Consider the following 13,230-nt stretch of genomic DNA (forward strand, 5'->3'; position numbering starts at 1 on the left):
GAGGGGCTGCATCTCCAGGCTGGTCCTGATGGAGAGCCCTGCAGAGCTCCTGGGAGGGGCTGCATCTCCAGGCTGGTCCTGATGGAGAGCCCTGCAGAGCTCCCGGGAGGGGCTGCATCTCTAGGCTGGTTGTTAAGTCACCATGTGGGTGCTGGGAACTGAACCCAGGTCCTCTGCAAGAGCATTCACTGCTCTAACTGTGGAGCCAACTCTTCAGCCCCAAGGGTGCTCAGTTTCTAACTTTTGTGATTTGGACATAAAATATCCCCCAAAAGTTCATATGCTGAAGTCAGTAGAATTTATTTTGTCCCCATCTTCATTCTCACGTGTGCCCTGCTCCCTGCCTTCTCCATGACTGCCATGCAGTAAGCAGCTTTTCATCCCCAGCATGCTTTAGCTTTGCCACAAGCCTAAAAGCAATGAAGTGAGCCAACCACAGACTCAAATCTCAAAACCATGAGCCCTTTACAGTGCATTTTCTTGGGAATTTTGTTATAGCAACAAAAAGGTAACTAGCGTGTATATATATGGACACACACATACACAAACACACATGCACACACACAGTGAAATGAGCCTTTTCAGCGTTAAGAGGAGGACCTCCTCATGAGTTGGTCTCCCAGTAGACTGTGCTCACTCCTACCAACCGACCCTCTTAATTCCGTGTTGGAACAGTTCTACTTCATAAACTGGATATAAGGGGGGTTAATTTGGTTTCACCTTCATTCATTAAGCAAGACATTCTTCAGTGTGGTGGGAGGGAAACAGCAGTGCACCTGACAGTACGCAAAGGCTGGGGATGCACGCACTGTGTAATGAATGAGACAGCCGTCTCCACCCGTGCAGCTTACAGTCTAGCGTTAGAAACACTGCAAGTCTGCTTCAGTTTACCAACCAGAGTGCTCAGACTTCTGATGGAGAGGGTCGAAGAACAAGCTTTGGGAATGGTAACACCACCGATCAAAGTATAGTTATTTTTCGTCTTTGAAAATGTCCTAGTCATTACTTGTCTCTAGCTAATAGACTTGACCTTCAGGAATGCTGCCTGGCTTCTTGGCATACTTTTATCTATATCTCTAGACTCTTGCAAAGCATACCGATTAAAGAAGAATGCCAACAGAAGCCACGGCCTCACAGAGAAGCTCTCTGGAATCAGAAGAGCCAACTACATCTCAGCTGTGACACATTCCAGCTCTGTCATGTCGAGCAGATAAAACTACCTCGTCTTCTCCCATGAGCCTCAGTTATCTCATGGTAAAATGAGGACTGACATGTCTGTCTACTGCATACTAACCGGTGCAGCATTAGGTAATCAGCAAGCAGAAAGAGCAATGGTAATAATGATCAGAAAAGGAAAGAAGTAAAAGAAAAGGAAAATTATAATCGACAAAATTGAACTAAAATTATCTGACTAAATTATTAATAATTAGTTTAAAACAGTAGTCGACAAGTGTAATACTCATTGAAAAGGGCTTAAATCACTCTAACAGAAAAAAGGGAAAAGTAATTTTCATGTCACAAGATAATTTTAAGTTCAGAATAGATTTTATAACAAACTAATTTTCCATACTCTAAACCTATAATAGGATTCAGAGCAGAGACCTGGGGCCCAGGGGCTGTCTGCCGGCAGACAGTTTTTACTTGCACAGGCTCAGTGGACTGGCATCCAAAGGCTGAGACTGAGCACAGCAGGGAGTACCCCATATATACTTTCAGCAAACTTTGTTCCCCTCACAGGGCTTAGTCTGTAACACTGGGACCAGAGGAACATGTAAGACCGAGCACGCATACACAGATACTGATTAAATCATGTGTTTTCTCTTTGTCTAGGAGGCTCTTACAGAAAACCTACATTCTACACACTTAGCAATGCTCAATGTTTACATAAAGGCTGTTAAACTCTTTCTGATTAAAGCGTGGTAAAGGGAAGGAACGAAGCACAGTATCAGTGCGGGACAGGATCCTGTCCTGTGAGAAAATGCAGATCAACCAACAGAATACACCGCTAACTATGACACCAATGTATAGCTGATTACTGTGTGGATACAAAGATAAACTCCCACACATTTTCAAGTGTTTAGAGGAAAATAGCCTCTCTCTCTCTCTCTCTCTCTCTCTCTATATATATATATATATATATATATATAAAACTTTTATCCCAATGGCTCAAATTACTGTTTTAAAGAATATACACTAGAGCTAAAGAGACGGCGGAGTGATGAAGAATACCCAGGTTCATCTCCCAGAACCCACACAGAGGCTCACAACCATTGTACGTACAGTTCCGGGTGATGTGGTGCCCTCTTCAGGCATTTTATGGTACTGCATGCGAGTGGTAGATGCAGACTGAACATTCATACACATAAATAAATAATTTGATTAATTAACTAAAATATGCTCAAAGTACAAGGGTCAATAACAGACATAATTAAGGTGACATTAACAAAAGCTCAGCCTGGGTAAAGAGTGCACCAGTGTTACCTGCATGTATGCATGTATCTGTACATCTGTGTATACAGTGTATAAGAATGGGGAACATACATGTGTCTATGCTTGTTCACACACATGTACAGGTCATGGGGGATGTTAGGTGCTCTCTTCTATGCTCCCCATCATACTTTCCCATCAACATTCCCATTATGAAAACCTACTGTGAATGCAGCCCCGTCCCCTTTTGATGTCTTCGTGCTCTGTCACGTGTCCCCTACAATCATAAAAACCTGACTGACAAGACTTGTTTCTAAATCTTATGCTTTGGGTTTTTAACATTTCTCCAAAGAACTGCCAACATGTCCTCACTTAAATGCAGCTTCCACAGCAACAATAACTTAAATATCAAGTCCTAGCTGCAAGAGCAAACAGGCTGTCCCAATACCACTCATCTTTCTCTTTCTAGGTGTGGTCACTCAACTCCAAGTCTATTCCGAAGTCTTTAGCATGGTAGAGAGAACAAAAGACCTGAGTTATAATTTTCACTTTCTCTCCAGCCCTCTGGACGCTGCTTAGCCTGATTTTTCCACGCCATCCTATGGATTACTAGCTGTGCAACCTTGGGAAATCATGGGAGCTCTCTGTGTATCAGCTAACCACCTGTAACACAGGGGCAGAGTAATCACAGTGCACCCACAATGGCTGTCGTGAGAATGAAGCCCAGTAAGATGGGAAAATAACAGGCCCTAGCATGTGGTCTTGACCAATGCTAGATAAACTATGACTAACATCGGTAACAATGTGGTAAAACACCACATGGACGACTGTATACCTATACTGTTGAGATTCGATGAAAGAGAGCTGCCATTTCTAATCGCTATATTTTCTACATCAAAATGCTTATAGGATATGTGTTTGTGTGTGCAACTTCTTGACGGGATAATATGGTGGAAAGTAAGAGTAAAGCACTCGGCACTGCTCTCTGGGCTTTGCAAATGTGAACAAGCACGTCGACCCACACACTCACACAAACAGTGCACATTCAGAGGGTCATTTGCATACTGATCCATTTATCCATGGCAGGTTCTTCTTTTTCTTTCCTTTTCTTTCCTTCCGTCCTTTCTTTTCCTTCCTTCCTTCCTTCCTTTTTCTTTAATTTTTTTGAGACAGGATTTCTCTGTGTAACATCCCTAGCTGTCCTAGAACTTGCTTTGTAGACCAAGTTGGCCTTGAACTTCAGAGATCGGCCTGCCTCTGCCTCCCAAGTACTGTGATTTAAAGGCATAGGCACCACCTTCTCCCGGTATCTGGCCCTAGAGCAGAGGCTTCAGCATTGGCTCAGAAACGGACACTCAGCAACTTTCTGGGAGGACAAGTTTTCAGGCCCCATCCCGGGACTAGTAACTCAGAAGCTGCTGGAGGTCACACGTATTTTAACAGCCTATCCAGTAAGTCTGGGGCACCTGGTGGAAATCTCATTAGTAGATTTTAAGAATTTTAAGATTTTAAAAATCAAAATACTGCAGTTGCTGTATTTTCATTGGCCCTTTATAAAACCAGTAATTAAAAAACACCCCTGTCCTAAGTGAAATGTTCAAATAGTATCTATCTATCTATCTATCTATCTATCTATCTATCTCCCCTCCTTCTTTCCCTCCCTCCCCACATACTTCTCCCCCTCTCTTCCTCCCCACCCCCCTCTCTCTGTAGCCCAGTTCCCTCTTGGCTTGGGGGTTTAGATGTCCTTCTAGTCACCAATCAAAAAACAAAGAGTGGACTGATTGCTTCAGCGGGACACAAAGTCACTGATTTCTCTGTGCCAGAGGACATTCTTGCCTGAGTGAGTTCAGCTCTGCAGAGACAGGAAAGGAGGTGAAAGCCTGCAGTCCCGTGGCTGTCTACCATGTAGTAGCCCTGCACATACTAACAGTGTGGTCCAGCCCTGGAATCCAGGTGCTCTTCTCCAAATAAACCAGTAAGTTAGATATCGGTAAATTAACATTTGGAAAAAAGGCATTGTAATAAACCGTTCACACAATACTGCTGCAGAAAACAAAAAACAGTTTAACTGATGGATGCAGAAGAATACATTTCCTGTGAAACTGGCAGCATGATGGGCCCTGGAGAAAACACATCACACGAGCACTGCAGAAGACTCTTCAGAGAAACTGTCAACCCTTAAACCAATCCTCCAAGACACAGCTGCTCTCTCCTGGGGCCAGGTCCACAGGTAAAGGAAGCCATGCAGCCTCTGATAGATACAGTTACAGTGCCTTGGGAACAGAGGGCTTCCTTCCTTCCATAGGCACGCCATAGGTACTGTACTGTACGGTACTTCAATCTTGGGTGCTGTTTCTCAGATTATTGTCCTGTGAGCTATCAGAAAGCAGCACAGCAAGTGGACTCACATGTGACCAGTAATAACATGCAGTTATATACGATTTCCAGTTTACAAACACAGAGTACCCCAGACAGGATGGTCGCAGACAAACGCTGCAAAAGAATTCCTAAGAGAATTCTGCCATTTTAAAACAACCCTCCAGGTGATGGAGCTAAATAAAGCCGCAGTATTTTCAGGAGCGACCATACCCACGGGACAAAGCTGAAGTTATGCTAACACATGGATAAATGCTCACACGACATGATTGCCTAGGTAAACAATTACAGCAGACAGGAATGTGCTGACCAGATTCTGCTCCTCTAAGTATCTGAAAGGATGATGAATCAGAGGGACACACTTGCCAGATGACACAGTCAGTGTGCATGAGGCACAGCCACTCATACAGCGAGGCAGAACTCTAAAATTCAAGTGTATTTGGAGAAAACACCAGCGACAAAGGGACAACGCTCCCAATAAGTATGCTTCACCCATCTGCCTAGTTACTTTAAACAAGAACCAATTAGTTTTGATAAATATAAAAATAAGCCTAAGAAATATTACTGTGGTGATCTGAATGAGAATGGACCCAATAGGTTCATAAGTTTGAAAGCTTAGTCACTAGGGAGTCGAACTCTTTGAAAGGGTTAGATGGATTAGGAGGTGTGGCATTGTTGGAGGAAGTGTGTCACTGGGGCTAGGCATTGAGGATTCAAAATCCCTGGCCAGACCCAGTCATACTGTGTGTCTGTATCTTTCTCTGTCTGTGGCTCAGGACGGAGCTCTCAGCCACTTCTCCAGCACCATGCCTGCCTACTGCCATGCTCTCAGCCTCAGAAACTATAAGCAAGCCCCTAAGCAAATGCTTTCTTTTAAGAGTTGCCTTGGTCATGGTATCTCTTCATAGCAGTAGACTAAGACAGTTATTTTCTCTAGAAAACATTTTAAATCCTCATCAAACATCTTAAGGAAAAAAACGCTTCCCATGAGACTGTAACAGCCACAAGCACCGGGTGATGCTTACTTTCGCGTATCACAAGTTTCTGAAGACCGACCAACCATGCCAGGTAATTTCCATCATCTCATTGCCTTAACACTTAAATAACATGATTTGATTTTTACAAAATCTCTTCAAATAGTATACTTTTCATTAATTTAAAAGGACTGAAGGAAGGAAGAAAGATACAGGGCTCCCAGCACCCACTCTAGTCTCACCCTGAATATATCCAACATGTCCAGTGAAGAGAAGAAAATCAGCAGGGGACTATTTTTCCAATATTAACAGTGTTTTTCTAACCAAAACGCACATACTTATCTTCTAGTTCCTACTAACTGAATTATGATCACACCGCCACTGAAAACAGCATTTGTTCCAGGGACAGAAACAGGGTCACCACCCAGTACAGCATGCCTCTCTCAACCCTTAGGGGAAACACGGGCAACGTGGTCAAGGCAAACTGCCTCTGCCTAATGGGCCAGACCGTTTATGTTATGTATTTTTCTTCACTTCAGGATAATGATGTGACTTTAAGAGAGAAATAAAGTGGGGGGGGGGGCAGATGTTTGTACGGCTGGGGTTTGACATCCACAGCCTCAGTTCATGGTTCTCGTCACAGCCAGCATGGGCTACTCTAAAACCAGAGCCTGAGAAGTCAGCTACGGCCACATTCCAGTCTTTACCTCCCTAATGTGACTCTACATTAAATAGGAGATCGTTTTAATTTAATTTTGTTTTCTTTGTGTGCTTGAAATTGTGCCCAAGGTCTTGTGTGTGCTCAACAAGCATTGAACCAATGAACTATACCCTGACCACAAGTTAAACAAAAATCCTGACCTCTAAAGGGATCCACAGAATAAACTAGCCTGCTCTTACAGCATGAAGCAGCTAGGCGGACACCAATTTACTGGCTGTTGCGTATAAAATACTTATTTTGACAAGTGTTACTATATATTGCATAATTAAGCCTTAAATTTTTGAGATTTTCATTTTATATACAAGAAAGTCAGAGAGTTAAACATTCTAGTTGACATTCCAGGTAAAAGAGGATTCTGAACCGTGGTGACCTATCTAACCCTAAAGGTCATGTATGTGAAATAAGTAGACTAAGCCATGTCAGAGGGCTGTCTGCAGGAATGACAATTTAATATATACAATTAATATGTAACTACATACAGAATGCATATTCTAGACACAAACAATGATGGGCTTAAGAATGAGTCCACAAGTACTTAATTAATATTTGGATATTTTTAGCAAAATGTTCTTACGTGTAATCATCAACCTTATGTTGAGTACTCATTGGTACAATGAGTAGCCCAATACAACTGGCCTGGCATACATGAGCTCCCAAAAATGACCCATCTAGTGCTACAATTTATGGTCCCCTTGATAGTCGCCTTTGTTATATGTATCTCTGGCACTGGTGTGACTTAATGACCACCATGGAGGCTGTGAGGTCAGCAGCAGTAATAGGGCCTCTTCATCAAAGAGATGCTTCCATAGCAACCATTCTGAAATGGGAAACTGGTAGCCTGGATGAAAATGGCAGCCATAGACTCATATGTTTGAATACTTGTTTCCTAGTTGGTGGAACTGTTTAGGAAGGATTAGGAGGTATGGCCTCGTCGGTGAAGGTGTGTCACTGGGGCTGAGCTTTGAGGTTTCAAAAGACCCTAGCTTCCCTCCTTTCCTTCCTCCTTCCCTCCCTCTCTCCTTCCCTCCCTCCTTCTCCTGTGTCTCCAGATATAAGCTTTCAGTTACTACTGTAGCATCACGCCTGCCTGCCTACTCTCATCCATGTTCCTTGCTATGAAGGCCATGGACTCTAATCTTCTGAAACCCTAAGCTTCAACTTAAAGACTTTCTTTTACAAATTGGTCATGGTGTCTTCTTGCAACAATAAAAAAGTAACTAACAAAGAAACCCTCCTGGAGCTTAAGCCCCAAAGTTCCATACTCCACAGCTGACTGCAGCCCATCTCTGTCCTATGCTGTGGAGAGGATTCAACACAAGTCCCTGGTACATGCAGGATTGGCCAAAAACTTGGAAGATGGCAGATAAAACTGGTCTCTTCCTCAGTCCACAAAGCGTTCCGTGATGCTTTCACAAAAGCATGATAAAGCAGGTCTCAGCATCTACACCTTGTCAGCACACAGGTTCCCTGCCAAAATGACTCCTCACTAGAAAGTGAGCACTGCGCTCTCTCTACAAACGATCACCAGACACAGGGTGCCGCTTGGTAAGGGAGAGGAGACGGGGACTGGTGAATCTCTCAGATAATTCTGATATGTCACTGAAATTAAAATCATTTTTTTTTGAAATGGAGTTTTACTATGCAGCTCTTGCTGGCCTGGAACTTACAACATACATGAAGGTGCCCCGGAATCACTTTTGATGCTGGTGCTGCCTCTACACTGTATGGTGGTTTAAATGAAAAAAACTCTTCCTGCCCAGAATGATTCACTATTGAAATTTCAGAGGTCTTTACAAAAAGAGGGGGAGAAAATGACCAACAGTTCATTTCAAAAGCACATGGGCTTCAGTGGAATTCAACAACTTTATAAATAATAAGGAAGATTCTGTGTGCTTTTCTGGAGGGTCTATCAAATTCTCAAGGTGACACACAGCACACCAGTAATAGTAAGAACCACAGCTATTTCCCAGAACAATAAAGATACAATCCCAAGAAAGAAGTAAAACGATTTCCAATTTCATTCTCACCTGACCTCAACTATCCAAAGAAATCTGAGTCCAGAACTGGAGCCTTAAAGAGAGACAGCTTGTTCCAGAATGCAACTTTCCCAATCCAAACGAATGAAGTTTAAAGACTCCTTGAACTGCCAATATTTTTTTGCGTCTAATAACAAGAGGTTTTACTAATGTCATGAAATACGCTGTGGTCAGGAGCACTTAGTCTCCCACCTCCACCATCATTCCCCACCAGTCACACACCAGATAACACACGTGCCTCAAATGCGCGTGCCATTGACATACACTGACAGTGTGTGCCACCCACAACTCTGCCTGGTGGAAAACAGCGCCAGGGTGTGAACGAGTAACTCACCTTCATCAGGTGCTGATTGATCCATTTGGTAAATGTTTTCTTCTGAACTTTGTCCCGCTCATCTAGAAAATAAAAAAGAAAACATAAAATAAGGTTGGTATGATCCACACACAGAAAACTTCACGTCTTAGAGTTGAACAAGGTGGGGCATTCGGAGGATATGCTTCCATGCTCACGCTACCCCAGGTGCTGTTAACCTTTCAAATGGAAGCCAAGGACTCACCCTAGCAAAGATGATGAGCTGGGGGGAGGGGCGCAGAGAGGGTCCTGCAGGTCAAAGTGAATGATGGACAAATTACAAACTATGGAGGGCTGCACCAAAGGGCAGCTCTCACACCACTGGGGCCGCCGTGCCCTCTAAGCGTCCAGCAGCAAGAAAACAGCGAAACAGTGGGCATGAAAATTACTTATGTGATGTTTAGATCGTCCTGTCCAACTAGCAGCCTGGGACCCTAACAGCAGATCCCTAAGAAAACTGTTTTTAAATGCCTTATAAAAACGTGGAGCTGGGAATGTGGCTCAGTGGAGCAAGGTCCTGCCTTTAAAATTGAGCACTACAAAAAGAAAACTCAAGATTCAAAAGAAGGCAGCTTCCATATTAAGTTGCAAAGTGAAAATGAAGAAATTCCTATAACTATCCTCCAAACTGTATTGATTTACTTAGTCTTCACCTAACAATATGAGGTCCTAAAGTTCCATGTCCAATGTGTTTCATGTAAACTCTTGTTCTCTTGGGTATGGAATGGTAACCAAAATGGGATGTTTTGTTTTCTAAATTAAGCAAATATCAAGCCTATAGGTTAAGAAGCATGAAAAGGAAGAACCTAGGTCCTAAAAATGGACTGGCTCACTTCTTACACAAATGGTCCACCAGGAAAGAAAATTTAACAGAGCAATTTACTTAGAGACCACAACCGTCAGCAGGAGCTGACCACTGAAATGCGGCATGGTCACAGAGAGGCTCAGAAGCACCACCGAAGGCTGAGATGATGCTCAACCCCTGGGCACTGTGACCCACAATGCAAGCGCATGAGTTAAGTAAAAGACCAAGCTCACCTGGTGACGTGTAATGCATGAATTCTGCTGCCATCTTCTAAAGAAAACAGCCCAAACCTTCTCTTAAGTCTTGGTAAACCTAGATGCGTGCCTTGCCGTACCGAGGAGATCCTCACCAAGAAAGTCCCTGCAGCAGGACCATAGCAACAACTCCTTCAAGACAGTAACTACACTGCATCCAGCAAAGAACGTAAGCCCGGGAAGACCAGGCAATTTTACCACCATGTGCACTATTTCAAAAGGGAATCATTTTAAAAGGGAGTATGCCAGATTACAACATCTAATTTTCCAATTACAAGTCTCGTGGTGATTTTCCTCATTTCAGTCAGGGATGCTTAACACTGAGATTTATATTTAGGGCACTGTTGCCATGACAACAAAGAAGCCAGCCATCATTCCTGTGTTTTAGCCAGATCTGTTGGTTTTAGGAACTGCCCAGTTAGTATTCTGAATCGAGTTTTATAGCATTCCTCTAGTTAATATTATCTTATTTACAATCAGTTTTAAATGAAAATATATATTTATGTTCACCCTATGAAGTACATGGTAGCTGAAAATACACAAACACACCAATACAAATAATAGAATATAAGAAAAAAATCATACAAAGAGCAGTTATCACCGCTCACACTGTTTACGTTTCCCAGTAAAGAGCAATCACAGTTAAATATACTTAGTGCTGCACACAGCAAATGTCACCGCTACTTAAAGACTTAGCCTCTGCACAACTATCTGAAGCAAAGTTCTCTCAGGCAAGCCAAAAGGTAGTCGAGATTCTCCCCAGATTCCTCAAGGCACCCCACAGTCATCGGCTCTGCCCTGCAATCCACAACTGGTAGCACAACTTTCCTTTCCAAACTCTGCGCTGCGCGAGGCGTTCTGGGGCGACTGTACTAACCCATACAACACATAAGTCCTGCCAGCTGTGCACGCCAGTCCTGACCGCTTTTCACAAGCTGCCCCATCATTCTGTGGGGATCGGTGCGGAAGGTCCTGGACTCTCTCGTTGGAAGCGTGATGTGTCAGTGTGCTGCTAACTTTCTCCACAGAAAGGAAAGCCCTGACTAGACACTCCTACTTGCTGTGGAACTAGTCAACACCCCTTCTTAAACAAACATTAGCAAGCCAGAGTACTGCACAGCTGCTACTGAAAACAAGCTAGCTGGTCTGTTCCTCTCACGAAGGGAGCCAGAAGTCTCTTTAAAGGCAGAGTCCTCAATCTTCTCCCCACACCTGTCTCTTGTTAATTTTTGAGGGACAGTGAGGCAACCAAGAGGATATCAGATTTTACAGCAGAAGCAACTGAATATTGCACTTCTAACACAGCAGGCAGGAAGGATCCCCTTGTGGTGAAAGGCAGCACCCAGGCAACACAGCTCACCCTAGCTACACACGTGAGATTTGGAAAGCACACCTTTACAGGTTAGACATATTCTTTGGGGAGAAATATTTCTGTAAGCATACTCCATAAATAAAGTGCACTTGACTTTCAAAGCAAGTCTCTGTGTTGGGTGGTATTGGAAACTTTAAAGTTGTACAAACCAGAAACTGTGTATACCCGGTGTGCACCTATGATTACCAGTCTGAGGCCAACCAGTGGGATATAACAGAGTGGGAAGAAAAGTAAGGGGTGGGAGGAAGGGAAAGAGTGAGGGAGGGAGGAAGCGAGGGAAGGAAGAAGGGAGGGAGGGAGGGAACGAGGGAGGGAGGGAGGGAGGGAGGGAAAAGGGATAGGGAGGGAGGGAAGGAAGGAAGGAGGGAGGAAAGGAAGAAGGGGGAAGGGAGGAAAAGAAGGAAGGAGGGAGGAAGGGAAAAAGGGGGGATGGAGGGAAGAAGGGGGAGGGAGGGAGGGAAGTAGAAAAGAAGGGAGAGAAAAGGAAAGGCCAGAGGGAGATCCTTAGTTTGATTCTAAAGAGTACTTTTTTCTTTGTCAAGCAACAGAAGTCCTACCCTTACAATTCATAAAACATGGAATTCCCAGTTTCTCAGAGCTTCATTTCCAAGCATGAATAAATAACGTCAAGAAGTGAGAACCCTTGCTCTGAACACGCAAAAGATCATCAGCACCTCCATGCTTAAGTGAAACATCACATGTGTTTTCCCAAACAGACACCATACAAACAGTAACTCCAAAGTAAAAATTAAAAAGAAAGATCACACATACTTATTTTCAACAATAGGGAGCTACAGAATTGGTCACAAAAAGACACCCGATATTGCTAGACAACTTCTGTTGGGATGTTCTGAACATCCTTAGATACTGTCAACTCTGCCTAATCAGACCATACGTGATAAACAGTGATGACTACTGCTGAGAGTAGTATCAGAAAGCACCTGCCTGGACTTCGCACTTACTGTCTGTTCCTTTCCTTTTCTGAAAGGAAAAGAGGCTATCTCTTCCTGGATACAGAGGTCATCTCCCTGGACAAATGGCATGTGGATCAATACAGTTCAGAGAAGGAATGCAAATGACTGATAAAGATGTGGAGATATATTCAACAACCCTTCCACTCAGTAATGAATACATTTTATTGTTTTTAAGTTTTGTTTTCTTTGAAATAGAGGGTCTCGAGTAGCTAAGCTGACCTTGAACTACTGATCCTCCAGCCTCCACCTCTGAACTGCCTGAGTTACAGGCGTGTGCCACCGTACCAGGCGAAAATAAATAAATAGACAGACAGACAAATAAGCAAACTTTACGCTGGCATAGATTTGTGAGAATGGTAATAGCAAATGCAGAGAAACGGGTAGTTCCTACCTACTCTGATGCAGACAGGTAGATTATAGCATTTAGCAGGATGATTTGGTCATTTGTATCACATAGTTAAATAAATACACTTTCAGAATCAATCATCCTACTTGCGGGAACTGTAACGAAATGCTTGTATATAGTGTGTGATTAGCTCCCAAGGCTGTTTACTGTGGCCGAATATGTTAGAGTTTAAACGATGATCAATAGGAGACCAGATAAATGAGTTACAGCTCACTCACGCTGTGAAACTTCAGTGTTAAAAATCAGCACATACTGACATGAAGAAAGATTTCCACGATAGAGTGACAAAATGAAAACTACTCAATGTCGATACATATGTATCTATAAAAGGCACCGGAAGGATTTCATCAGAAGGATGTGAGGTGAAAGGAGAGGGGCTGGCATGCTGCCACTCATTTTCCATTCCACCTATCCCTGGATGCAACGGATCTTTCAGAAGAAAGACATTTATGCATCATCACATGTATTGAAAAGTCTAGCAGACTGCAGAAAACACAGGAAAAACACGAAGACTCGGCCCCAGTGCCCTA

The 13,230-nt window shown here is 43.3% G+C and overlaps 1 protein-coding gene across 9 annotated transcripts in view; it reads right to left on the reverse strand.

The window, feature by feature from the left end:
• The window catches only part of Dst (dystonin), a 401,984-nt gene that overhangs the window by 225,954 nt on the left and 162,800 nt on the right, over positions 1–13,230 (reverse strand). For all 9 annotated transcript variants that reach the window (XM_041655211.1, XM_041655202.1, XM_041655203.1 and 6 more), the window contains one exon: positions 8,872–8,933. In XM_041655211.1, coding sequence (XP_041511145.1) covers positions 8,872–8,933 — 62 coding nt within the window. The remainder of the gene's footprint in view (positions 1–8,871; positions 8,934–13,230) is intronic.

The sequence above is a fragment of the Microtus oregoni genome, unplaced genomic scaffold (genome assembly GCF_018167655.1).
Source record: "Microtus oregoni isolate MIOR12 unplaced genomic scaffold, Mior012 000007F_ref0000211, whole genome shotgun sequence".
Taxonomy (NCBI): Eukaryota; Metazoa; Chordata; class Mammalia; order Rodentia; family Cricetidae; genus Microtus; species Microtus oregoni.